Below are 26,883 nucleotides of genomic sequence, written 5' to 3' on the forward strand. Positions count from 1 at the left end.
TTCCTTCCTTCCTTCCTTCCTTCCTTTCTTTTCTTCCTTCCTTCCTTCCTTCCTTCCTTCTTTCTTTCTTTCTTTTTTTCTTTCTTTCTTTTGACAGGATTTCTCCTTGTAGCCCTGGCTGCCGTGGCACTTGCTCTGTAGACCAGGCTGTCCTTGAACTCACAGAGCTCCACCTACCTCTGCCTCCCAAGTGCTAGAATTTGAAGGCCTGTACCACCAAGCCCATCTTGCCTTCACGCTTTTGACTTGAGTTCTGCCTTGGCTTCTCTCAATGATGGACTGTGCTGAGGGTGTATAAGCCAAATAAATTCTTTCCTCCCCAGGTTGCTTTTGATTATGATGTCTTTAAATTTTTATTTTATTGTATTTTTTTATGTAGAAGTGTTTTGCTTGCCCATGTGTCTTTGCCCCACATGCATGCAGTGCCCATGGAGGCCAGAAGAAGATGTCGGATTCCCAGAAACTGGAGTTATAGACAGTTGTGAGTCATCATGTGGGCACTGGGAATTGAACTGGGTCCTTAGGAAGAACAGCTAGAGCTTTTAACTTTTGAGCTATGACTCCGGAGTCATTCATGGTGTCTTTATTGTAGCAGTAGAGCTTACAACTCTCAGGAGAGGAGACCTCTTTACCAGACTCAGATTTTCCTTCTGGTTGTGGCCTAAGATCAGGCCACAGTAGCCCTTGTCCTTAAAGAGTCATCACCCAGTCCGCAGGACCTTGGAAGAAAAAATGCTATCCCTGGTCCCAGGTGATCTCACCACTGCAGGCTGCCCATCTAATGCCCCTCCCAGGTTTGTTTCTGGCATCAAAAGCCATGCTGGCTACAGAAGCTGGCCAAGGAGCCTGCCAGGTGCTAAATCTGGGATCTGGCAGCTGAGTGTTCTGGCCCTGTCATTCGACCTCTGGTGCCTGTTGGGGAGGCCCCTTCCTGACCTGCAGGGATCGGCCATGGTTAGTGGGCTGGGGCTACACCTTGAACAGACTGGCATTTCAGGGGAGGGGGCAGGAACAATCCTGGTGCCTGGAGGAATGTGTTTGAAGAGGCAGCAAAGGGCCAGGGCTATGTTTGGGGGACTAAAAGGGGCAAGGGATGGAATGGACCGGTCACAGCAGCAACCTGCCTCTATCTTACTGTCTTGGACCCTTCCAGGTCTTGCCAGGCTGAGTTTGCAGGGGCAGGAAGCCCATGGTGGTAGAGACCCCATTCCTAAACTTCCATTATTTGCACTCTGTTCTTTGGAAGATGGATGGAATAGCACTGAGGACTGCATGAACCTCTCCCTCAGGCCTCTAGCCCACCTAGCAGGCAGGGTTGGAGTGTAGAGTCTCCTGGATTACCCTGAAGCCACCCCTAGGGAGACCCTAGTTCTGAACTTCTTCTCTCCTATCCCTAGTCCCACCGGAAGTTCTCTGCCCCTCGACATGGACACCTGGGCTTCCTGCCCCACAAGAGGAGCCGGCGGCACCGGGGCAAGGTAAAGAGCTGGCCTCGGGATGACCCCAGCAAGCCTGTGCACCTCACAGCCTTCCTGGGCTACAAGGCCGGCATGACCCACACGCTTCGAGAAGTGCACCGCCCTGGACTGAGTGAGTGGGGCGGGGGGGCACAAAGAGGGTGGGAAATAGATTCTTCCAGACGCTAGGTGTCGGAAATTGCTCTTGTGGTCCAAGTGGAGCCACAATCCCAGAAAAGATGATGTCCTCCTGTGCAGGGGAGTTGCCCTCAGGACAGGCAGGATCCCTGCTGAACTTTGTCAAGCCCCGTTCATGAGCAGCGCCTGGTGGGAGTGGTTTCTGACAAAACCTGCAATTTAAGACAAGCATGGAGATGCTAGGAAAATGGTCCCAGGTAGTTCCTAAGAGGAACAACCGGAATTCAAAGGTGGGCACCCTGGGGGACTCAGGACTGTAGTCCTAGCTACTTGGGATGCAGAGGCAGGAGCATCACAGACTCAAGGCCAGTCTGAGTAACTTAGTGAGCCTCTGTCTCAAAGTCAAGATACAAAAGCTGGGCGTGGTGGCACACGCCTTTACTCCTCCCAGCTCTCAGGAGGCAGAGGCAGGTGGATCTTTGAGTTCCAGGCCAGCCTGGTCTACAAATTGAGTACCAGAACAGAAAGGGCTACACAGAGAAACCTTATCTCCAATCAAACAAATAAATAAAAACAAAATGCAAAAACAAACAAACCCCAAAATAAGTAAATAAACGTACAAAAAGATTTGGGGGTGTGGCTCAGTAACAGAGTGCTTACCTTGTATGCTCAAAATCCCCAAGCATTGCTAAAAATAATAAAACAGAAAATTTAAAAGTGGGTTACCTCATCTTCCTTAAAACCTCTCATGTAGTGTCTACCTATAGAACTTTAGAACATATTTCAGAAGAGCTAGGATACAGACGTGGATTGTTGTGTGACAGTTTCCTTGAGTTTGAAACATTCCATCCTGCACGGATAACTCAAAATAGTTCTAGAAAGTCCCTGAAATTGATCAGATTTACTAGGCCTGTTCCTGCCAGAGTAATCGATAAAAGCTGAGAGTCCCTCTCCGAGGGGCAATGCTGAGCTACGAAGAAGACTGTCAGGCATCGGAAAGAAACAGAAAGCCGCAGAGTCCACTTTCTCTGACTGTTGAGCTGTGTGCCAGCTATGTTCCAGGTTCACAGCTTTGGTGAGCTATCCTCCATGCTGGAGTGGACTCTGAGTCCTTTCTGCTCCCTTAAGGAACTCCCCACCCATTTCCTGTGAGTAACCCCAGTAAAACCTGCTGACCCACAAACTTGGGCTTTGGTGGTGTGTGTACTTTGATCTGTTGTGGGCTCGCCACCTGGGGTGAGTAGATGTGCCTGTAGGGTCTCCCCAGAAAAAGTTCTGTCACACAACAAGATGCAGTCCAAACCCTTATACTGTTTTCTGTGCTTTGATACTAAAAAGACTTTAGTTTAATTATGTACGCGTGTGTGTCTGTGTGGGAGGATGTGCACACGAGTGCAAGTGTCTGCAGAGACCAAAAGAAAGTGTCAGACACCCTGGACCTAGAGTTGCAGGTGGTTGTGAGCCACTGTGCTGTCTAGTTGTATGTCAACATGACACAAGCTAGAGTCATTTGGGAAGAGAAAACCTTAATTGAAAAAAGTGCCCCCCCTCCCCCATGAGAATGGGCTGTGTTCTTCTGGGTTTTGTTTTTGTTTTTTTCTTGAGACAGAATTTCTCTGTGTAGCCCTGGCTGTCCTGGACTCGCTCTGTAGACCAGGCTAGCCCTGAACTCCCAGAGAGATTCCTTCCTTTGTCTCCAGAGTGCTGAGATTAACGATGTGTACCATCATGCCCGGTCTTTGTTTTGGAAGCGGGGCTTATAGCACAGGCTTGAAGTGGTCCTTCTGCCTGACTCCCGAGTGATGGATTACAAGCTTGTGTACATTCAGGTTTCCTGAGTTCTGCTGCATGCACTCATGCGTCACTTGTGTAAATCTGTAATACTTGCTGCCTGTTGTGACAGACTTTTCCTGGAGAGAGGCAATACACAGGCACATGCACACGCACTGGCACACACACACACACACACACACACACACACACACACACGTCTACTCACTCTAGATAGGGAGCCCATGGCAGACCAAACTCTAATTTGATGAACCAATGAGTTTTACTGGGTTATTACAGAAATATGGGCGAGAGGGTTACTTATAGGAGCTGAAATGACTCAAAGAGAGCTGCCTTACCAGGGTCCACACCGCCTTGAGTGACAGCTCACCAAAGCTGGAAACCGGGAGCACACTTCACAGCCTGGGCAGCTCAATAGGTCAAAGGGCGGCCTTTCCAGGCAGCTCAGCTGTTCTCTGCTTCTTCTAGGCTTTTGGGCTGGTTTCTGCTTCTTCCAGTTGGCTGGGCCTGTCTGAGTTTGCTTTGTAGTTTGGCTGGTCTCAGTATGATGCTCCGAAGTCTGTAATGTTTATATGCTCTTGGAGGGAGGATACTTACTGCTTTTACTGCCTTCCTTTCCATATCTCACCTAAGACTATTCTGTTATTTGGCCTCCCTGTAAACATCTTTTCTCCACTTTTATTGAAAATAGATTCTTAACCCAGGATGGTTGTTTAAGCCTTTAATCCTATCACTCAGGGAGGCAGAAACAGGTGGATCACTGTGAGTTTGAGGCCAGCTGGGTCTACAAAGTGAGTCCAGGACAGCCAAGGCTACACAGAGAAACCCTGTCTCAAACTTTGGTTCCCCAAATACCAAAGTGAAAGCTATAATCTATATGCAGAGGACCTGGTGTAGACCCAGGCTCTGTGCTTGCTGCTTCTGTTTCTGTGAGTTCATAGGAGCTTTTCTTAGTTAATTTAGAGGGTCCTGTTCTACTGGTGTCCTCTATCCCCTCTGTCTCTTACACTCTTCCCACCTTCTTTTCTGCAGGGTTCCCCGAGCTCTGAGGGGAGGGATTTGATGGAGACATCTCATTTAGAGCTGTGTGTTCCAAGGTCTCTCTCTGTCTCTCTGTCTCTGTCTCTGTAATGTCTGCCAGTGGTCTCTGTATTTGTTCTTATTTGCCTCAGAAGAAGATTCCCTGATGATGACTGAATCTCTATTCACTGAGCTGTGCGTATAGCAGAATATCATTAGGAGTACTTTGATCACTACCTTTTTCTTAAAGACCAGTGTTTTTCTCCTATGTCTCTTGCTATCTAGTCTCTGTTTCTTGGTCACCCTTGCAGTGTCTAGGGTGGGTTCTGTCTAGCGGAGTGGGCCTTAAGCAAAAGAAGACATTGCCCACCAGCTTCGTGCCACCATCGCCTCAGCAGACTTTGCAGGCAGGAGGACAGCATTGTAGATCAAACCTTTTATGGCTTGGTAAACAAATGGAATGGTTTCTGTTTTTGCGACATGTTTCTCTGTGTAGCTCTAGTTCTTTACCTTAAAATCACTCTCTAGCCCAGGCTGGCCTTGAACTCAGAGATCAACTTGTCTCTGAGTGCTGGGATTAAAGGCACGAAACACCCCAGCCAGCTCCTAAAATGGAAGAGTTTAATCTAGGACAGTGGTGAGCCTCAGCCTCTTTGGGGAGTTGAACAACCCTTTCGCAGGGGTCACCTAAGACCACCAGAAAACAGGTATTTACATTATGATTCATAACAGTAGCAAAATTAGTTATGAAGTAGCAACAAACATACTTTTGTGGCTGGGGGTCACCTTAAGGTGAGAGACTGTATTAAAGGGTCACAGCACTGACCTAGGAGGAAAACATACACAACACTCCCTCAGCCCAGATGCCCAGCAGCCTTGCCCTCGTGTGCCCTAGGCTACGCTTAGCTAGATACATCACATTCCTTCCTTCCTGTCTCCCCCCTTTCCTTAATTTATCCATTCCTTCTCCTCCCTCCCTTCCTCTTTTTCTGGAAGTCACAGAGACCCACCTGCCTCTGCTTCCCCAGTGCTGGGGTGGAGGTGTGCTCCACCATGCCCAGCATTGTAAGAACCTCCCACTTGGCTGTTTTTCTTTTCTCTTTGGCTTCTAGCACACTCAGGCCAATTCTGAAATTTCATGAAATTAGCCTCTCTCTCTCTCTCTCTCCCTGTACCTCTTACTAACTTTTTCCCCCTTTTCTTCTACCTTTCTCTTTTCCTTCTTTTTCTTCCTTCCTTTCCTCCTTCCTCTCTCCTTCATTCCTCCCTTTCTTCCCGTTTCCTTCCTTCTTTCATTTTTAGAACATATATTTCAGTTGAGCATGGTGGCTAATGCCCCTAATCCCAACACTTGGAAGGTGGAGGCAGGAGGATCAGGAATTTGAGGCTGTCCTCAGCTACTAGCAAGTTCAATGCTAGCCTAGGCTACAGGAGACTCTTCCTCAAGCATGAGCAAAACAAAACCCCAGACAACAAACATACCAAACAAACAAAAACGATGAAATCCATGGCAGCCTAAAGACTATCCATGAAATGGTGGGTTTCTAGGTTTTCCTAGTGTTTATGAAACTATTTTTAGAATTATTAAAAGTAAACTAAAACCCAAAGCTTATGGTGGCCTAGCTACAGTCAGCCAGGCAACAGTTCCTTTCCTCGTTGGCTAAGAAGGTCTCCTCAAATCCTGTCCCTTGGTTTAAACAGAGGTTTCCAAGCGAGAGGAGGTAGAAGCTGTGACCATTGTGGAGACCCCGCCGCTGGTAGTGGTGGGCGTGGTGGGCTACGTAGCCACTCCCCGCGGGCTGAGGAGCTTCAAGACCATCTTTGCCGAACACCTCAGTGACGAGTGCCGCCGCCGCTTCTACAAGGATTGGTGAGAGAGCCTAGCCGCAGCGCGCATACTAGAGCGATGGGCGGGGAGAGCCTTGTCCAGGCAGATAGTGTGTTGGGGGGCCTTCAAGTCAGCAAGACAGGTGTCAGAGAGTTGGAGAGGACACTGGGATGCAGAAAAAAGAGGAATCAAATCTTCAGATCTTCAGGGTTGGGCTGGCGAGATGACTCAGAATAAAGGTGCTCGCTGCCAAGCCTGCCAGCTGTGCTGGATCCACGGCACAGTGTGAGAGCAGAAAACTGACTCGCGAGCTGTCCTCTGACCACCATGTGCGCTGTGGTATTTGTGCACACCATATATAAATAAGTGTAAACAGCTAAAAATCATCAGGTTATTACATTTCTGGGGCTAATTTCATGAAATTTCAGAATTGACCTGAGTGTGCTAGAGGCCAAAGCGGGGGTGGGGTGGGGTGGGGGGAGGGGACAACAACAACAACCAAAAAACACAATACAGCCAATGCTGGGCATGGTGAGCACACCTCCATCCCAGCACTGGGGAAGCAGAGGCAGGTGGGTCTCTGTGATTTCCAGGACAGCCAGGCGCTTTGTAGAGAGACTCCACCTCAAACAAACAGAAAGAAGCTCTCTCTCTCTCTTTTTTTTAAAAGATTTATTTATTTATTATGTTTACAGTGTTCTGCCTGCATGTATGCCTGCATGCCAGAAGAGGGCACCAGATCTCATTACATATAATTGCGAACCACCATGTAGTTGCTGGGAATTGAACTCAGGACCTTTGAGTTCAGACCATGCTCTTAACCTCTGAGCCACCTCTCCCGGCCCCAGAAAGAAGCTCTTACACACAGAAAGGCTTTTTTAGGCCTCTGACCTTCTATGGCACTATTTTGAAGGGGAAGGCCCACCTTTCTGCCTGGGGAACTTCATCCCTCCAATATCTTTTGGAGACTCGGGCCCAGCCTAGCCCTGACCCTCTATGGGAATTAATTGATGAATATGAGTCCCAGCATGAGTGCAGGACTGTATGACCAAGGGCAGGTTGGATGACATCTTGAGTCCCTTACATGCCACGGATGGATGAAGGGGACAGAGTGCTGCCCCCACCTCTACTCCCTTCCCCCCACCCCCTACGGCCCCCATCAAGGCAGTGACTGGCGAGCATTGAGGATTCTGTTTTTACTGTTTGTATTATGAATTTGCTGTTCATCCCAGGTTTTAGCCTCTGGGAACCGTGGCTTCATCTCTAGGATGGGGCTCATCATTCTACCTTTTTAGAGCTCCAGTGAGGGCCGGGAAGGGTGTCTGCTAGCAGAGACAGAGCATATGCTCCTGGTGTGAGGGAAACTTTAGAGTCATATTATTGCTAGGCACACCCCTGTCATCCTAACACTTCAGAAGGATCTGGAGTATTAGTCCAGCCTGGGTGACATAGCGGAACCCTCCTGAGACACACACAGCCATACACATAGAAAGGGGAGGGGGGTGAAAGAGAGGGAGGGGCGAGAGAAAACGATTACGAATGGTCACTGGAAGCAGCCCAGGTTCTTAGGGCGCTCCTAGGCCAGGGCTCTTGCTTGAGGGGCTGCAGGTGGGGAAAGGCAGGCAGGACAAGGCAGAACAAGGCTGGGTCTGAGCACACTCTGTATATGGCTCAGGCACAAGAGTAAGAAGAAAGCCTTTACCAAAGCCTGCAAGAGGTGGCGAGACTCCGACGGCAAGAAGCAGCTCCAGAAAGACTTTGCCGCTATGAAGAAGTACTGCAAGGTCATTCGGGTCATTGTCCACACCCAGGTCAGCCCAGCCCCCACCTTCAGCCCATTCAATCTTTGGGCGCCTGCTCCCATCCTCCACCTCCAAAATGAAGAGCCCTGACAAATGTCAACTTAAAAATAGCACCAGCCCTGGGAACAGGTTCAAGATCTGGCCAGCCACTTCACTGGCCACTCTTATCCCAGAAGTGAGAGGACACTGGCATGTGATGTTATATGCCAGTGCCATCAGCAGCTTTAGTGGCCCCATGGACCACTCAGGCCCCCCAAATGTCCTGAAAGGCTTGGGTCTCCAGCCAAAAGTCCAGCATGGAGAACTGGCTGCACTTGGGGTCCAGCTTGACGCTGACTGAAATGTAGCCAGAACACTCATTCTGGAATATTCTTAGGCACCTTGTCTTCAGGGAAGTGTCCCCCAGGCACCACAGCAGCAGCCCTGATGCCCCCACTCCTCTTTGGCACCTCCCCTGCCCTCTGAACACAGGCTTGTTACTCTCACACTTGCAGCACATGTATAAGCAAGTCAGTGCTTGATGTTCATCAGTGTGACCTCCAGGGCCATAGAGGCAGGGGTCACACTCATCTAGTTCCCCTGTTGGCCTCAGGGATTACCACCTGGTATACAGTGGGAGCTCTGTTACTACCTGCTGAACACTCTGCTGTGATCTAACTGGTCTGTTCGCACCTGCTATGCCCTCACGGCACACACAGCTCATAGCAGCCAGAACCTTGTCGGATATTCTAGTTAACAACCTACACTTGAAAGTTGGAGCCCATTCCTATGTCTGCCTGGTTATGACATCTTCCAGCTCCCATCTGGCCAGCCTGGGATCTCTCCATCCCACCAAATTTCTAAGGTCTTCCCTTACGTGGGGGCCTTTTCACACGCGGCTTGCTTCCTCCGTCATAAGCTCACTCAGATCTTTACCTAGTGACTTTTCTGCTGTTATTGGTCACTTCCTCAGAGAGGCCCTTCTTTACCTGAGGTGCAGCCCGTAATCCATCAGAACACTGCGCCCTCTCCAAGAGTTTACTTGGCCTTTGTGTATCTTCAAAGTACACGGCGAGGCTCCCTGAGATGTGGGGTGCTGTCACCTCAACCTGTGCTGGCATGTGGCAGGAGGATGGTGATGTCTGTTAATAAATGCAAGTGGGGAAAACTTCAGATTGCCAGTGGACTAGCCATCTGCAGGTGTGCGGGGCTGTGGACTGACTTTCCTGCCGTGTCTTGTAGATGAAGCTACTGCCCTTTCGGCAGAAGAAGGCCCACATCATGGAGATTCAGCTGAATGGTGGTACTGTGGCTGAGAAGGTGGCCTGGGCTCAGGCACGGCTGGAGAAGCAGGTGCCTGTACACAGTGTGTTCAGCCAGAGTGAGGTTATTGATGTCATTGCTGTCACGAAGGGCCGGGGTGTTAAAGGTAGGGTCTCATGGAGACAGTGGCTCCAGGCAAGACTGTTTAGCGGGGGCTGGAATGGCCTTTCAGACTCTCGCCTTTCCCATTTGCAGGGGTCACTAGTCGCTGGCACACCAAGAAGCTGCCAAGGAAGACCCACAAAGGCCTGCGCAAGGTGGCTTGCATTGGTGCCTGGCACCCTGCCCGAGTAGGCTGTTCCATTGCCCGGGCTGGGCAGAAGGGTTACCATCACCGCACAGAGCTGAACAAGAAGGTGTGTCACATCTCTGAGGGGTCTCTAGTGGGATGGTGTGGCTCAAACACCGATTGGGTTCATGAGGTATCTGATATCATGAGATATCAGAGTCTGAGCATGTGTGCTGAGGGCGTGTATGTGGCCATGTTGCCAGCCCCAGAAACCACCTCTGGTCCCTACTGTGCTGTGTCTTCCTGGTAGATCTACCGCATTGGCCGGGGGCTGCACATGGAAGATGGGAAGATGGTTAAAAACAACGCGTCTACCAGCTATGACATCACGGACAAGTCTATCACACCACTGGTGAGGCAAGGTGGCCTGGCTGTCAGACAGGATCTGATGGGGGTTGGGGGACAGGTCCTAGCTCCAGCTGGACGGTACCTTGCCCCTAGAGCTCTGTAGTATGCTCCACAGTGGATACCATACACAGACACACAGACATACACACAGACACACAGACTAGGCCAGGGGTTCCGGCAGGAGGGCAGTGACGGGAGGCCTGACAGAAGAGAGAGCATGCACTTGGGAGTTGCTCTAGTGCTTGTTGTTCCTGCACGCTCACACCTCCTGTGAGGAGCATGTACTCTGTGGAGGAAGTATGGTGACCTAGGAACTAGCCCAGAGCTAGAGGGAAACAATCATGGAGCCTGAAGCATGTGTCTTCTGCCCTTTTTTGGCTTGTTTGTTTAGTTTTTTTTCAAGACAGGGTTTCTCTGTGTAGCCCTGGATGTCCTGGAACTCACTCTGTAGCCCAGGTTGGCTTCCAAATTTCTATATAGCTGAGGATGACCTTGAAACTCTGATCCTCATGTTTCTAACATCTGAGTGCTCAGAGCCTGTGGCTATGTCACAATACCCTGTTTGTTTTTGTTTTCTTTCCTCTGTGTAGCCCTCACTGACCAGGAACTTGCTCTGTAGACCAGGCTGGCCTCAAACTCAAAAGAGCTTCCGGCCCCTGCCACCCAAGTGCTGGAATTAAAGGCACGTGTCACCAGGCCTGGCTAACACCCTGTGTTTTAATGTGGTGCTCAGGATCAAACATGGCCTCATGCATGCTAGGCTAGCGTTCTTCAAACCAAGCTACTAAGGCAGAGCCTCACTATTACCCACGCTGGCCTTCAACTCAAATCACCCTCTGAAATGCTGGATTTACAGATACACCACCACGCTCAGCAAACTTCTGAGCATCAGTGTCCCCCACAAAAAGGCATACTGTTAAATGAGACACAGGAAGAATACTTAGTATGTGGCTCAGCGGCCACCCATCACCCCCAGTGAGTTATCCAGGGTGAGGGTACTGTCCTTGCACCCCAAAGTCTGGGCATAGGGCCCCTAACCACCGTAGCCCCCTAACTTGTCTGCCCTAAACCTGGCTTGGTCTGATCTGTCTCCCTGTAGGGTGGTTTCCCCCACTACGGGGAAGTGAACAATGACTTCGTCATGTTAAAGGGCTGCATTGCAGGCACCAAGAAGCGGGTGATCACACTGAGAAAAGTGAGTGCAGCAAGGCAGGCTGGGTAGGGAAGTCCAGTAGCCTTTTCTGTCCTTTAGCCAGCCCTGTGGTGGGTGTGTTGGTGGGAGAATAAAGGAAGGGGTCTGGCAGGAGCGGAGTGATTGATTTAGCCCTCTCTGGTGTGAGCCGGAGGTCACAGGAGGAGCTGGGCCCCTCCATCTCTGACATTTCTTATCTCTTGGATTCCCTAGTCCCTCCGAGTGCACCACAGCCGCCAGGCCCTGGAGAGTATTGAGCTCAAGTTCATTGACACCACTTCCAAGTTCGGCCATGGACGTTTCCAGACTGCGCAGGAGAAGAGGGCCTTTATGGTGAGTAGTGTCTCTTGTTCTCTGGTCTCAAAGCTCCAAATTCTACTTGCTCCCGAGAGGAATTGGAAGGCTGCTTTCAGTAGGCCCTGGGTAGCGCTGGTTCTGATCTTAGGCAATATTTCTTGACCAACTCTTGTTGACTACCGCTCCTCCTGTCCTCCCACTTTAACCAGGGACCCCAAAAGAAGCATTTGGAGAAAGAGAAGCCGGAGACCCCAGGAAACATATAGGATGCCTGCAATGGAGCACACTCAGGAATGCTCCTGCTGTCTGTCCTGTCCTTTTTGTTCAATAAAGTCCTGAGGCAACTCTTATTTTCTCTCTCTTTCTCTCTCTTTCTTTCTTTCTCTGTCTCTTTTCTTTCTCTCTCTCTTCTTTCTTTCTCTCTTCTTTCTTTCTCTCTCTCTCTCTTCCTTCCTTCCTCCCTTTCTCTCTCTTTCTTTCTCGCTCTCTTTTTCTTTCTTTCGTTCTTTTTCTTTCTTTCTCTTTCTTTTCTCTCTCTCTTTCTTTCTCTCCTTTCTTTCTCTCTCTCTTTCTTTCTTTCTTTCTCTCTCTCTCTCTCTCTCTCTCTCTCTTTATTTCTTTCTTTTCTTTTCTTGTTTTTTTCACACTCCCTGGTAGGCCTGAGGTAACTCTTAAGCCTGGGTCAGGGTTGGGGAGGTCCAAAAGGCGGGCCGACTGTTGCAGGGCGCAGAGTTTAGCGCCGGATCAGGGAGGGCTACGGATACGGCTGGTGCCTCCACTCCAGCTGCACAATGGTAACAGCAATAGCTCTTACAGCTATGCTGTGGCCTAGCAGCTCTCCCAGAGCCCCGCCTGGGTACGCACTTCGGCTGAAGGCCGTGGCTCTTCCGGCCGGGCCCTCTGGAGGCGGAAGTGAGGACCTAGTCAAGGGAGGGCCTGGTTGGATGGGTGGAGTTTAGGGCTTAGGGAGGAGAGGCTTGTTGAGGGCGGGGCTCCCAGGAGGCGGTACTTGGGGAATCCTGATCTGACTGTTCTTCCCTAGGGGCGGGGCTTAGGGCGAGCTGGGAAGTGATTGGTCATTGTGAGGGGACGGGTTAGAGCCAGATGGGAGGAATTTAAGGTGCCGGGCGGGGAACCTTTGCCTGTCAGGTCACAGCCATGTCGTTCTGCAGCTTCTTCGGAGGCGAGGTTTTCCAGAATCACTTCGAGCCAGGTACAGCCTGTGGCATTGAAGCAGGCATCGCCTTCTGGGTGGCGGTGGAGTTGGCTAGGGTGATTGCCGTGGAGAAGCGAGCTTAGGAAGGAAGGGCTAGGAGGAGGGGCTGGCCAGGGCATTGGGGAGCAAGTGGATTTGGGAAGAGAAGGGACTTCCAGTAATCTCTGTTCCCGAGGAGGACAGGCCGTGAACTTCAGTATAGCTCTCTCTGGGGGATCTTCTGGGCCGGGTGCTTCGGGGCGGTGCCATCATTATGGTTAGAGAGTGGTCGGGACGTTGGAGCAGAACAATGGAGATCTGTGGTCCAAGGTCGGCGTTGGAGTTTGCCCTGGCCGTGTTCCTTCCCGAACTGATTTGGATGAGCGGGCAGGCTCTGCACGTTCCGTTCAGTCAGTCCCGAATGTGCCGGCCCAGGCGTCTCCGCCCTCTGGGTTGGGTGTCAGTGGGCTCTTGCCAGTGTAAATGAAGTTTGACCAGTACAGCTTGGTTACAGTAAGCCCCAGCGTGAGAGACGCTGCTGAGTCCCCTTCTTGCTGGCTTCTGCTGACGCCGGACTAATTGGGTAAAAACTATGGCACTGGTGTCCCTAGGGCGGGATCTGTTGGCTGTCGGTCCTCTAGAGGGCTGGGCTGTGACGCTGGGCATCTGTATAAGCCAGTTGTGATAGAGGGTTGCCGGGCAGAGAGAGGCCTCTCTTGTATCCCTTTTGCCTGTAGCACTCTGGCTGCCTTCAGGCTGCCCTGGCAAGCTGGACAAGTTCTTGATACAGGCTGAACAGTTAGGGGTGCCGGTCCTCAAGTGGCGGGTGATGGATGATTCAGTACTCTGCAAGTTCCCATTTTTAAGATTTTTCAAACAGTTATGTAATTCAGTTTTGCAACTCATGGGATCTTTTGGGGACAGGTTGAAACCTTTCTTGCCAGCTGTTGTTTTTTCTAGGGCTTCCTATTTGGCTTGGAAGACTGTTCCCTCGGGCCAGTCAGAGAGCAAGCCCGTGGCTGGGTATCCAGTTTAAGACTGTTGACTAGTAGAGATGCCCACTCGAGGGAGGGGACCAAATGGTTACACTGGCAGAGTTAGGGGTCCTGCTGTGTGGATCTTGTCCAGGGGTAAAAGAAGGCTATACTCAGATTTATAGGGTTCTCTCTTGGCCACATACTTTATCGTGTGTCTGCAACACCGACCCTTTTACCTTCTTGTCTGTGAATGGAAATGTTAGCCAAGTGTGGTGGTTCACACCTGCATTCCCAGGATGTAGGAGGCTCAGGCAGAAGGACTGCCTCAAATTTGAGGCCAGCCTGGATTATGTAGTTTCAGGATAGCCCGAACGACAGTGTGAGACTTGGCCTAGTTTGCTTTTCCGTTGTGATAAAACACGGATAAAAACCTGTCTGGGGAGGAAAGAGTTTATTTCAGTTTACAAATTACTGTTCATCATGAGGGGAACCAAGGTAGGAACCTGGAGGGAGGAACTGAGTGGAGACTACAGAGAAATGCTGTTTACTGGTTTGCTAGCCTAGCTGTCTTTCTCTTTCTTTCTTTCTTTCTTTCTTTCTTTCTTTCTTTCTTTCTTTCTTTCCTTTTTTTTTTTTTTTTGAGGCAGGGTTTCTCTCTGTAGCCTTGGCTGTTCTGGATTAAAGGCATGCACCACTGCTCCCGGCTTTGGCCACCTTTCTTAAACATCTTTGCTCAGGGATGGCACTGTCACAGCGAGCTGGGTCCTCCCACATCAATTATTATCCAAGAAAACGTCCCAGGGGCGGGCGGTGTCCTATGCCTTTAATCCCAGCACCCAGGAGGCAGAGCCAGGCAGATCTCTGTGAGTTTTGAGGCCAGCCTGGTCTACAGAGCTAGTTCCAGGACAACCATACACAAAGAAACCCTGTCTCAAAAAACAAACAAACTGTCTTAGTTAGGGTTTCTATTCTTGCAATGAAACACCATGACCAAAAAGCAAGTTGGGGAGAAAAGGGTTTATTTGGCTAACAGTTCTTAGGTCACACTCCGTCACTGAGGGAAGTCAGTATAAGAACTCAAGCAGGGCAGGAGCCTGAAGGTAAGAGCTGATGCAGAAGCCGTGGAGGGGTGCTGCTTACTGTCTTGATCCTCATGGCTTGCTAGCCTGTTTTCTTATAGAACCCAGGACCATCAGCCCAGGGATGGGACCACCCATAATAGGCTGGGCTCTCCCCCATTGATTACTAATTGAGAAAATGACTTACAGTTGGATCTCATGGAGGCATTTCCTCAACTGAGGCTCCTTCTCTCTTATGACTCTAGCTTGTGTCAAGCTGACACATAAAAGAAAAGTACAGTACACAAACAAGTAAAGAAGAAAAAGAATAATGTCCTCATCGACATGCCCACAGATCAGTTTGATCTAGTCAGGTCCTCAGCTCCATTCCCTATTCTTGGGGAACCCTAATTTGTTTTAAATTGACAAAAACTAGTTGGCACAAGATCTTATCTCAAAACAAACAAACAAAACAAAAACCCCAAGGGGGCTGGAAATGGCTCAGTGTTAAGAGCGTGTTTTGCAGAGGACCCGGGTTTCATTCTCAGCACCCACATGATAGTTCACTCCAGTCTCATGGAATCTGACACCATCTGTCTGCTGATCTCTTTTGGTTTCTGTAAACACTGTATACTTGTGGTACTCAGGCAAAACACCCACACACATAAAAATAAGTCTTTTAAAAACATCCCAAACTAAATAATTGAATTAAAACGTCAAAGATTTCATACCACAGAGCAACTGAGAGTAGCTGAAATGAGCCCAAAGGGTGACTTCTGGCCTCTGTAACTCAGCCAGGTACTGCCAGGTGCTGTCTCTCTCAGAGCCAGTCAATGGGCTGTGAGCAGGGGATAGATCTACCAACACAATGGGCTCAGTGCTAGTATTGTCATTCCTGGGACCAAGGTCAAGGAAGCTTGTCCTGGGCGGAAGGAGTAGATCCATGTCCCAGCTTTTGCTGTTTCTCCACTCCAGGTATCTATGTGTGTGCCAAGTGTGGCTATGAGTTGTTCTCCAGTCGCTCCAAGTATGCGCACTCATCCCCGTGGCCAGCATTCACGGAGACCATCCATGCAGACAGTGTGACCAAGAACCCTGAGAAGAACCGACCGGGAGCTTTAAAGGTGGGTGTGAGAGCCCTGATGGCTGCTGGCTAGAGAGGGGTTGGACCTAGGCACACCTCTCTTCCTTTGTTCCCGAAGGAGGCCATTCCAGGTCTCCATCTTCAGCTGAGGCACTGGCACCCCAAGATGTTGTTGTTGTTTGACGCAGGGTTTCTCTGTAGCTCTGACTGTCCTGGAACACACTCTCTAAACCAGGCTGGTCTCAAACCCAGAGATCCACCTGCCTCTGCTTCTCAAGTGCTGGGATTACAGGAGGGAGTTACCACACCCGGCTTCACCCCACGATTTTGAGAGTGCTTGTATCCTGAGAGAACATGAGCATTAGGACAGCTTCCCTGCCACAGGCCCCACCCCTCAGGGCTTGGGAAATGGGCAGGAGGCAGGAAACTGATTGTGTTTGGGTTTTCCTAGGTGTCCTGTGGCAAGTGTGGCAATGGGTTGGGCCACGAGTTCCTGAATGATGGCCCCAAGCATGGACAATCCCGATTCTGAATATTTAGCAGCTCACTGAAGTTCATCCCTAAAGGTGAGCGCCTTCAGCGGCTGGGGACATCCTGTTGTAACTGAGGAAGGTCCAGCAGGGAGGCAGGTTGTGAATGCTTATCTACTGGCTACAGCAAAGTACACCTACCAGTGGCACCCGAACAGCTGGCTGAAGGACAGGACCAGGGGGCAGATGTCCAGGGTGTCTCATATGGAAACATATCAGGGAGGGCCTGGCATGAAGTTTTCTCTGTAGGCTTGGCCTTTCCATGGGGTGGGAGTCCTGTGTTGGGTCTAGGGGTAAGTAAAGGCTGAGGACCTGGGCCATGTGACCAGAGGCTGTGGCAGCGTACTTTCTATCACAGTGCTGCTGAGGACTACTGAATGTGATGTGCTACCCCTGGGGCCAAGCACATAGTAACAACTCAGTAAAACTACTTCAAGATCAACCTTTTTAACAGTGGTCAAAGGCTGTGGACAGACTCTTTATCCGGTTTCATGATCTGTCAAAGAACAGCTGCCATTGCTTTACTGTGGGGTCAGTGAGTAGTCTGGAAGGGCCTAGGGCACACTGGGCTATAGTTTTGTTCTTTGTAGCTAGTGGAGGAGGAAGAGACTGTGGGTTCTCCTGTAGATCTCAGGAAATGCAGAGTGTGCAGACTTCTTGGAGCTGGGTCCCTGGGCTGTTCAGCTGGCCTGGAGTCTCTATCATGATTTTTGTTGTTTTCTTTTAGTACTTTTTAGAAAAAGTACATTTTTCTCCATTTATCTCCACTGTTCTACCATGATGGCCCTAGGGACAGGGCTAAGACAGTGGCTGTTTTGAGCCTGTAGGAGACTCAGGGTTAGGTCATCTCTGGATGACTTTGTACCTAAGAGATTTTATGTATACGAGTATTTCGCCTGTGTGTATTCTCTGTGTAGAGCCTGCAGAGCCAGGAGAGGGCACCAGATCCCTGGGACTAGAGTGACAGGCCATGTGGGTGCTGGGGATAGAACCCAGGTCCTCGGGAAGAGCAGCCCATCCCTCTGGCCTCCCACCAAGAGTGCATTGTAATTTATTTACTTTGTGTACTTGGGGTGTGGAGAGGTGGAGACATGTGGAGAGGTCAGAAGACAGTTTATGGAAGTTGGTTTTCCTCTTCCACTGGGTGGGCCCTGGGTATCAAATTCAAGTTGTTAGGCTTGGATGGCAAGTATGTTTACTCACTGAACCATCTTGTGATCCCTGATTTTAGTTTTTAGTTGTTTTTTTGTTTTTGTTTTTTGAGACAGAGTTTCTCTGTAGCCTTAGCTGTCCTGGAACTCACTACATAGAGCAGGCTGACCTTGAACTTAGAAAGATCTACCTGCCTCTGCCTCCTGAGTGCTGGGACTAAAGGCGTGCGCCACCACCACCTGGCTATAGGGCTGCAGTTTTTGGTTTTCGTTGTTGTTGTTTTTCAAGACAGGATTTCTCTGTTCTACAGAGCCCTGGCTGTCCTGGACACACTTTGTAGACCAGGTTGGCCTCAAATGTCTCTGTCTTATGAGTGCTGGGATTAAGGGTGTGCTCCACCATGCCCAGCTCTTTTATCCTTTGTCTTTTTGAAAAAAAAAAAAAAAAGAGTCTGACTATATAGCCCTGGCCATCCTTGAACTCACAGAGAGCTATCTGCCTCTGCTTCCTAATAGGTTTTAGTACTTTTGAGATAAGGTCTATCCTGTAGCCCAGGGTGGCCTGGAACTTGCCGTACAGCCCTTTCTGATCACTCCTCCTGAATCTCCTTCATCAGCCTCTGGAATGCTGGGCTGACAGACATGAGCATCATGCTCAGCTGAAGCATGACTTAACAGTGATGTCTTTTCTCTGTCTTCTCTTTTCCAGGAAAAGAAGCCCCTGCCTCCCAGGGGCACTAGGTGAGCAGCTGTCCTTCCCAGATGGGTATGCCTACTTTTTGGCAGCCCCATGTTAGAACCTCAGGGGCTGGGAGGAGGTGGTTGAAGCACCAGGAAGACTCCAATGCCTTGTCTCTAAATGGAATCACCGTAGATGAAGCATGTTCTGGAAAGTCTCCACTGTTCTACCATGATGGCCCTAGGGACAGGGCTAAGACAGTGGCTGTTTTGAGCCTGTAGGAGACTCAGGGTTAGGTCATCTCTGGATGACTTTGTACCTCAGCCTTCTCTTCCCCTCATCCTGCCACCCACCTCCTTGGCTGTCCACACTCACCCCTATGGGGCTCAGTGCTGGGCATGGGTGCTGGCCCTCACTAAAGCTTGTGCCTATCTCCTCTGGGTTGTGCAGGAGATTTGAATGGGACCGTCCTCACCAACCGCTTCAGCCTTGGTCACTGCATGATCTGCTCTGGTTAAATCCTTCTATGCCAGCCAGGGTGGTGATGATCTGTGACCTCGGAGAAGGATTGCAGGTTGATGCCATGGACTCTTGGACCCTTGTCTTCTGGCAGAGAAAACAGAGCTCTGTTTCACAATCTGTGGCTTCATCTTGCCTCACTCAGGCTTGGGAAAGAGATGGTTGCCCCATTACCTGACTGATGTATTGGGGCCCTGCTCTCTCCACTCTCCCCAGTTTTACTGCAGGGGTGTCCCTCCCAGGAGAAAGCCACTGCACCTTGCTGCATGTGCTTGGAAGCTCTTGATGTCTGGGAGGGTGATGCTGAAGCCCACCCCACCTTGATTATTCTCTGGACTGATCAAATGGAAATCAATAAATAGCCTGGGCTTGTTGCCACATTTATTGATTGATTGATTGATTGATTGATTGATTGCAGTGCTAGGGACTGAACTAGGATTACAAGTGCCACCATACCTGACTTGATTTTAACAGCATTTTAACAATGCCTAACACCTGCCAGGGCCCCAGAGAGAGCTGGGTCTCCCTCATCTGCCTCAAAACCCGGAGGAAGATGGGAAGGCTGGATAGGTCAGGTTTGAAGGTCTAGACGCTTGGAGGAGCCAGGCAGGGACTGGGCCTGCAGGAGTTTGAAACATTTACCTGGAGATGCTCTGGGCTCAGGGTCTTCCAGTGAATTAGACTGGCTGCACACCTGTCTGGCTCGCTGTTGAGATGTCCCCCAGGAATAAGGGAGGTGGGACCTTCTCTGGTGATGCTGTCTGCTGACCGGTTGGGGCTTGCCATTCTGAATGGCCTCAGTGGTCCCAGTCTTGACGTGGGGGGGACTCATGCTGTGGGATTTTTATATTGAGGAAAGAGTAGACCTTGGCCGAAGGACCTCTGCACCTGTCTTCAGCCTCCAGCAAACTGACTACATGCACAGGACCCCTCTCCTGGGCACTGGGAAGGTGTTAAGCACGGTTAAAAATCTGTTAAAAACCACTATTAGTTGTCAGACACAGTGGTGCAGGCCTGTAATTCTAGCACTTGGGGAGTCAGAGGCAGGTGGATCTCTGTGAGTTCGAGGCCAGCCTGGTCTACAAAGTGAGTCCAGGACAGCCAAGGCTACACAGAGAAATGCTGTCTTGAGGAATAAAAACCACTATTGGTGTTAACAATGACTCCTTATTCTATCTTCTGATATTCATGTTCCCATAATTTCCCCAACTGACTCCCTAAATGGCAGCTCTTAGACATTCCCTTGCTATCTTGGCTGCCTTGAGCAATAAAGGACTGCCAGACAAATTGCCAGCCAGACTGACTATCCTTACGCCAGCACTGGTTGCATTGAACATTCTATGGATGTCTGGAGCAAAATGATCAAAGTTGATTGCTCCAGGCTCCAGAAGAAACAGCTTCAGCTAAGGCTGTTTGAAACAGTCCATACCAGGCTAGCCTCTAAATTTTAGATGATCCTGCAACCATCTCTACCCAGGCCAGAGAAGGAGCACTTCTTTTGGTGGCCTAGCAGAAGGACTGCTGTGATGAGTGTTAAAAACAAACAAATAACAACAAAACGGAGCTGGAGGGATGGCTCACTGGTTAAGAGCACTGACTGATTTCCCAGAGGATCCAGGTTCAATTCACAGCACCCACAGGACAGTTCACAACTATCTACAACTCCAGTTTCAAGGGACCTGGCACCCTCAACACAGGCATAAATGGAGGCAAAACACAAATGCACATAAAAATAAATAAATCTTAAAAACAAAACAACAAAAACAAAACAAGCTATAGCCAGGCAGTGGGGGTGCAACTCTTTAATCCCAGTGCTCAGGAGGCAGAGGCAGGTGGATCTCTGAGTTTGAGGTCAGCCTGGTCTACAGAGTGAGTTCCAGCCAGCCAGCCAAAGTTACACAAACAAATGCTGTCACAAAAACCAAATCAAACAAACAAAAAACAGGCTGTGATTGGTGCAGGAAAATGGTCATTTGCATCGGAGTTGTGTGCTATGATTGGTGTAAACTCTTTTTACACTATGCAGGGAATTCCGCTCACTGAATTAGCTGAAAGACACAATCCTGTGTTGTTTGCTTTAGTGTTGCTAAGTCAGGCCCAAGAAAAGGCTCCTTTTAGTGTTTTTCTTGTTCGCTGTCAGCAGCGCAGGCAGAGAAAATGGCATAGTAGAGCAAAGGTGAGGGAGGAGGGGCAGCCTGAATGCCAGCAGCCCCGGGGTTGCTCTTTAGCTGCCAGACCTGCAGCCAAAACCTGAGGGAGGGGTCTAGCGATAGCTCTCTGTCCAAGGGTGTTGGAAGACTACTGGAAGAAGAGGCGAAAAAGGACAGTACGTGGAGGCTGAAGGATAGAAGGCTGGAAAGAGCAGTTGCAGAACGCTAAGCTTTAGGCTGAGGATTTTGGACACCCCAGGCCTAACAGCTGTAACACTGGCCGCTGTCAGAGCGGGAGAAGAAGGCCTACCCAGAAGCCACAGCCCTAAAGAATCACAACTTTCCCGGGCCTAACCAAGAGGTAACACTAGAGGGCGCCACGAGTTCACGTAGCTCGCTGCTGTCAACCCGTGAAGGACGACTCAGCCCTTGAAGAGATCTCTGATTTCTCCTATTTTCTGCCCACTTAGAGCAAAAGGACCCAAGCCAGTGACTTGGTAACAGGGTGTTACGTTCAGAGCATGGGCTTCTGACCTGAACAGGTCTCTTTCTCCTGTTGTTGACAGTCACCTTCCAGGCCTTGGGACGTCAGTGGGGAATAGTTAGATAGTTTGGGCCACAGAGTGGTCAGCTGTGAAGCCCAGTGAATATTCTTAGCCCATAGCGCTGAAGGGTAACCGTTCCTACAGACATGGTTGGGGTTATGAAACTGGAGCAGGCAGGGAGAAACTTTATCTGCAGGATCTTCCTCTTCATCCACCACCCTCACCCTAAGCTAGTTAAAGATCACCAGTCTCTCTTTGAGCTGCTGCTGCAATCCTGGAAGAAGCTACATGGTTACAAATTGAACTGAGTTGGATGTGGTGGCACAGGCCTCTAATCCCAGCACCCAGGAAGCAAGCAGACCTCTGAGTACAAGGCCTGCCTGCACTATAAAAGGACTTTCCAGACCATCCACGGCTACACAGCGAGACCTTGTCTCAGAAACAAGCAAACAGCAGCAACAAAACCAAGATGATCTGGGCCGCATTGCAAGAAGCAATACAGATCATGGGAACCTAGCTCCTGGCTCTGACAGGAGTAGGGACAGTAGCCTTCTGGGCTAGTTCCTCCAAGGTGCAAGGGACAACCAACCATGAGGGTCCTGGAGGGTGACTGACTGGAGCTGTGCATCACGACAGGGTTTGGACATCTCTGACAATCCTCGCAGCCGCAGGCATACTGACCTGGACCATGCTAGTGACAATTTCTACACAGGAAACTTTTGCTTGTCTCCCTTCCTGACTTGGTCTGTCCCATGACCTGTCTTTGTTTCAGGGCAGTGTCCCTCAGGCACCAGGACTGAGGCTCCAGTCTCTGGCTGGTGGGGACAGGGAAACCATTTATCCTTGGTCCAGGGAATCTAGAATATGAGGTACTCAGGTTGTCCATGGTAGAAGCAGGTGCTTGTCACCGCTGCCATCTTCTGTCCTCTTATGGCTAGACATCAAGTAGGGACTGGGATCTCCTTTTGTAAAGTAGGAAGGGAGGGCTCAGGGGGCTGGGTCCCTGTCAAGGTCACCTATGGGGAAGGGGCAGGGAAAGCTCCTACATCCCTTTAAGCTGTTAGCATTGCCCCGTCCTGCCCCCAGAGGGGGCTCTTGCCTGGCCTTCTTTCCCATCAAGGTGAACTCAACGGAACTCTCTGGGGCTGGGTGGATGGACTAAGAGACTAAGAGACTAAGACTAAGTCTCTCTTAAGGGCTCCTCCCCAGGATGGAGCCATATCCGGCCTCCAAAGTGGAAAAACCCCACACAAATCAAGGACATCTGGGCCCACCCTCTGGCCACAGCCCCACCCCATCATTCCCCTGCTAGTCTTGGGCTCTGCAGGCTGCAGGAATGGGTCTGGGGGTGAAGGGTGTGGTTTTAAGGGAGGAGGTCTTAGGGCTCTCACATATGTTTAATGCCCCCAGCAGTCTCCCATGGAGGGAGGAACTGAGCAATGTTATTAATCATCTTCCAGAGAGGGGCAGTCCTATGCATGCCTGCCCTAGCCCGGAGGCCCGGGCTAGGGGTACCCTCTGCGAAGAGGGGAGGGACTGCAAAAGAGGCAGAAGAGTCAGACCGAGACAGAGGCACACAGTCACACTAAAAACAGTCACTAGTGTCCGTGCTTAGGTGTGGAGTCCTCAGAGGAGTAGAGACTAGGCCCACTGTTTTCGAAACTGACTGTGAGGTCAAGATAAATGGGGGTCAAAATTATGTACCCAAACAGGATGGGGTGTAGCTCAGTAGCTCGGTGGTAGAATATGGCTAACATGGGCAAAGCTAGGGTTCTATCCTTAGCACTGAAAAACAAACCACACACAAAGAACTTGTTAGTCTCTGATGAGACAAAGGCAGGGCTAGGTAGCTGGCATTTCTATCTGTCCATTCCTGCTCTGGTCAGCGTTCTTCCCCAGAGGCATGTCTAAGGTTCTGCACCTGGGCCTCTCCCTTCTACCCACTACACCAAGGCTAACTGCAGCCATGCTGGCTGGCCCACGTCTCAGAGGCTACTTATCACCTACCTGGCTGTCTTGTCTTGACAGATTCAGTGAAATGTGGGTATGTAGGTTTCCTCTGCCCATCCTACTCTTTGAGCCTTTGTGTGTGTGTGTGTGTGTGTGTGTGTGTGTGTGTGTGTGTGTGATAAAATCTCATGTAATCCAGGATAGCTTCAAATTCACTATGTAGCTGAGGAGGCCTTGGACTCCTGGTCCTCCTGCTGAGAATCGTTATTTTATTTATACAGGCATGCAGTGCTATGTCTCATTTGTGTGGTGCTGGCAATAGAACCCAGGGCTATCCCTGGGTTCACTAGGCACACTAGACAAGCACTTAACCAACTTAGCTACATACCCAGTCCCTCCAGGGGCTCTTGATGACCCTGCTACATCTGCCTCCTAAGTGCGAAGATTATGTGTGAGACACTTACGATGAGGGCTCCCAGGGACTCCATGTGTATTGAGCAGAAGAGGCAGAACCAGACAGTAGGAAGCAAGTGACTTTCCCAGGACTGTATGGCTCAGAGATGGGAACTCACTGTCGCTAGGTCACACAGGAGGAGGCTAGCAGGGTCTGGGGCTGGGTCCCGCCAGCAAAGCAGGCCAAGAGCCAGGCAGAGGATAGCCTGGACATCCCAATGGAGAGAGGTTGGTAAACACAGAGGATGCTTCTGGAATCAAGATTTACCTTTAAAGAGGCATTTCTGGGCTGGCAAGATGGCTCAGTGGGAAAAGGTGCTTGCTGTGCCTAATGACCTGAGTTCAATACCTGGGCCCCGGGTTGACAGAGAAACGATGTCTTTGTCCTTTGACTTCCATATGAGCACCAGGGTATGTGTACCCACACAATACGTCACACACACATACATGAAATAGTAATAAATAATGTTTCCCCTCCTTCCTTCCTTCCTTCCTTCCTTCCTTTTCTCCTCCTCCTCCTCTTTTTGGTTTTTGAGACAAGGTTTCTCTGTGTATCTCTGGCTGTCCTGGAACTCTGTAGGCCAGACTGGCCTTGAACTCAGAGCTCTACCTACCTCTGTTTCCCAAGCCCTGGAATTAAAGGTATGTGCCACTATCTCCTGGCATAAATAAAGTTTTAAAAAAAGAGGTTTTTCAGAGCTGGAGAGATGGCTCATTGGCTAAAGTGTACAATTACCTTTGCAGAAGATCTGAATTCAGGTCCTAACACCCATGTCAGCTAGCTCACCATAGCCTTTTAACTTCAGCTCCAGAGGAATGCAAGGCCTTTGGTCGTCTTGGGCACAGACCCTCACATGTGGATACTCTTATGCAGGTTTACACACCCAAGCACACACATAATTAAAATGATAAATCTCTAAAAATAAAGAAAGAAAGAAATAAAAGGCTCTTCCCAAAGTGTTAAGTAGAGTTGCCTTAAGACCTAGAAGAAACTCCCCCCCTAAGAAAAGTCCCGTGAACAGTGAAACACAACCGTACAAAGCCTTGTACACTGATGTTCCTGGCAACACTAATAATTATAACCAGAAAGTGGAAAGCATCCACATGTTCTCCAGTGGTGGAAGGGATACAGGAAATGTGGTCTCCTACACGCGGGAACTAAAAGACACTAAAAGGCATGGAGCCTCGAGATGCAGCGCCAGGGCAGAGCCTGAAATGGGGACGCTCACTGGGAGAAGCCAGAGGTGAGCTGACAGACGCTGAATGAGTCCACATCTAGGTAATAGACCAGCAAGTCCAGAGAGACGGGAAATGAATTGGTGGCTTGCCACCAGGCACTCTGGGGGAGAGAAAGCAGGGAATGACTGCTAATTGGTCTAGGATCCTTTTTGAGGGTGATAAAATTGTTCTAAAATCGATAGGTGTGAGAATTAGATCACTGGCTGCTTTTTCAGAGGACTTGGGCTCAATTTCCAGCACCCACATGCATCTCACAACTGTCTGTAACTCCAGTCCCAGGGGGCCACACACCCTCTTCTGACATCCTGGAACACCAGGCACAGGTGGTACACATACATACATGCAGGCAAAAATATAAACTAATACACAGACACATAAAACAATAAAACAAAATCTTGCGTTTAAATTGATGATAGCCACAGTTGTGCAGCATGATGAACATTCTGGAAGTCAATGACCTTCAGCTTTGGATAGCGAGAGAATTGTACCTCAAGAAAGCTGTTACCCTAAAGACTTGGAGGTAGCCAGAACCTGTGGTCACAGGCTAGAGGAAAGACTCTGATAAGACCCTCTCTTACCTTCTGGAAGGATGAGCTTGCACCCCCCACTCCCTGTCTCCTCAGCTGCCCTTCAGCTGTGCTCTGCTGTGAAGCTTTGACCCCACTCTCTTCTACCTAGACCGAATTTTCCTCCTTGCCTGGCCACCACCTCCAGAGGCCTTCCCTAATCTCTCCTCTCTAATCAGCATGTATGGAATACTCATTGCATGCTAGGGTCTATGTTAGGTGCTTGGGAGACCTTGGGAGACCATGTCACCCTGGGTGTTCGCAGATTTGTACCCATTTCCACCAAGACAGCCAGAGGGAAGGTAGAGAAAGGGAGTCAGCGTCCAAACTGTCAGCTCATATTGATGTTCTGGGCCAGTGTCTCTGGATGGAAAAGGCGTCCTACAGGGGAAAGGAAAAACCAAGGGCAGGAGGTGGGAATTCAGCCAGTGCTAGGGAGATGGAGAATTACTAGGGAATAAGTGTAGGGATTTGGAGTCCCAAGTAGTGACAAGCTCAGACTGCGTAGGTGCAAAAGGGCAGCTTGGGGCCTCCCGTGGGAGTGCTCAGAGGGGAACCAGCATGTCTGCAACAAATTCCATTTACAGCTAGATCTGAAGAAGAACTTCCTGGGACCCTGCATGTACTAACATGCTTCCCAGACAGTGCTGTGCCAAAAAACCCTCCCACAGGACTGCTGGCACCGGCTTGCCCTGACAAGCAAATATTACCTTAGTGTCTGAGACTGGGTTTGGGTGCTGTATGTCCCCCTTGGGCCCAGCTGCTCTTGGGGTGAGTCTGTGAGTCACTGAAGTTCTCTGCAGTGGGAACTAAATGTCTGTGGGTCATTGAAGTTCTCTGTCCCTCTTGCAGTGATGAGACTTGCTCAGATGCCATGAGGCCCAGAGACAGCTGATAAACAAACAGAACCCGGGGCAGTGGCTGAGTATCTGCGGGGCAGGGACTGGACTAGGAAAGTTGGACCGAGGCAGAAAGAAGACTTAGGCACAGTTACCTTCTCTGCCTTCCCAGCAAGCAGCTCTGTGGACCTGGCGAGCCTGGAACAGGAGATGGGGGTGCGCAGTCCCTGCATCCAGGTTGACAGGGTGCACACAGGAGAGGGCCCCGGGGAAGCTCAGAGGCAGCTCACAGAAGGAAGCTAGTTGCCGCCCTCGCCTTCTAGTACAGGTCTTTCCAATCCTCTGGGGGAGCCACCTTGCAGCTTCCCGAGGGGGTCACTGACATCTTGGGGAAGCCAGCTCCATCTCTCACGCCCGACCATCAGACAAACTCTCTCCACAGAGCAGGGCTCCCACCCTAAAGGACCGCTAGATGGACTGTTGG

At 50.1% G+C, this 26,883-nt stretch overlaps 2 protein-coding genes across 2 annotated transcripts; both read left to right on the forward strand.

The window, feature by feature from the left end:
- Positions 1–951: 951 nt before the first annotated feature.
- On the forward strand, positions 952–12,207 carry Rpl3l (ribosomal protein L3 like). Its single transcript, XM_055604391.1, has 10 exons — positions 952–1,020; positions 1,398–1,590; positions 6,108–6,276; positions 7,910–8,045; positions 9,258–9,444; positions 9,534–9,694; positions 9,878–9,979; positions 11,075–11,170; positions 11,381–11,500; positions 11,674–12,207. The coding sequence occupies exons 1-10, from the start codon at positions 952–954 to the stop codon at positions 11,728–11,730; spliced, it is 1,290 nt and encodes a 429-aa protein (XP_055460366.1). The 3' UTR covers positions 11,731–12,207.
- Positions 12,208–12,570: 363 nt separating this feature from the next.
- On the forward strand, positions 12,571–19,037 carry Msrb1 (methionine sulfoxide reductase B1). The gene is made up of 5 exons (XM_055604800.1): positions 12,571–12,677; positions 15,670–15,818; positions 16,230–16,344; positions 18,169–18,200; positions 18,589–19,037. The coding sequence occupies exons 1-4, from the start codon at positions 12,623–12,625 to the stop codon at positions 18,198–18,200; spliced, it is 351 nt and encodes a 116-aa protein (XP_055460775.1). The 5' UTR covers positions 12,571–12,622; the 3' UTR covers positions 18,589–19,037.
- The last annotated feature ends 7,846 nt before the right edge of the window (positions 19,038–26,883 follow it).

The sequence above is a fragment of the Psammomys obesus genome, unplaced genomic scaffold (genome assembly GCF_907164565.1).
Source record: "Psammomys obesus unplaced genomic scaffold, mPsaObe1.curated_primary_1811, whole genome shotgun sequence".
Classification (NCBI taxonomy): Eukaryota; Metazoa; Chordata; class Mammalia; order Rodentia; family Muridae; genus Psammomys; species Psammomys obesus.

Coding starts and splice junctions, on each gene's coding strand:
- Rpl3l (XM_055604391.1), top strand. CDS start 952: ATGGTTAGTGGGCTGGGGCTACACCTTGAACAGACTGGCATTTCAGGG. Junction 9,445..9,533: donor GAAGGGCCGGGGTGTTAAAG/GTAGGGTCTCAT, acceptor TCCCATTTGCAG/GGGTCACTAGTCGCTGGCAC. Junction 11,501..11,673: donor AGGAGAAGAGGGCCTTTATG/GTGAGTAGTGTC, acceptor CACTTTAACCAG/GGACCCCAAAAGAAGCATTT.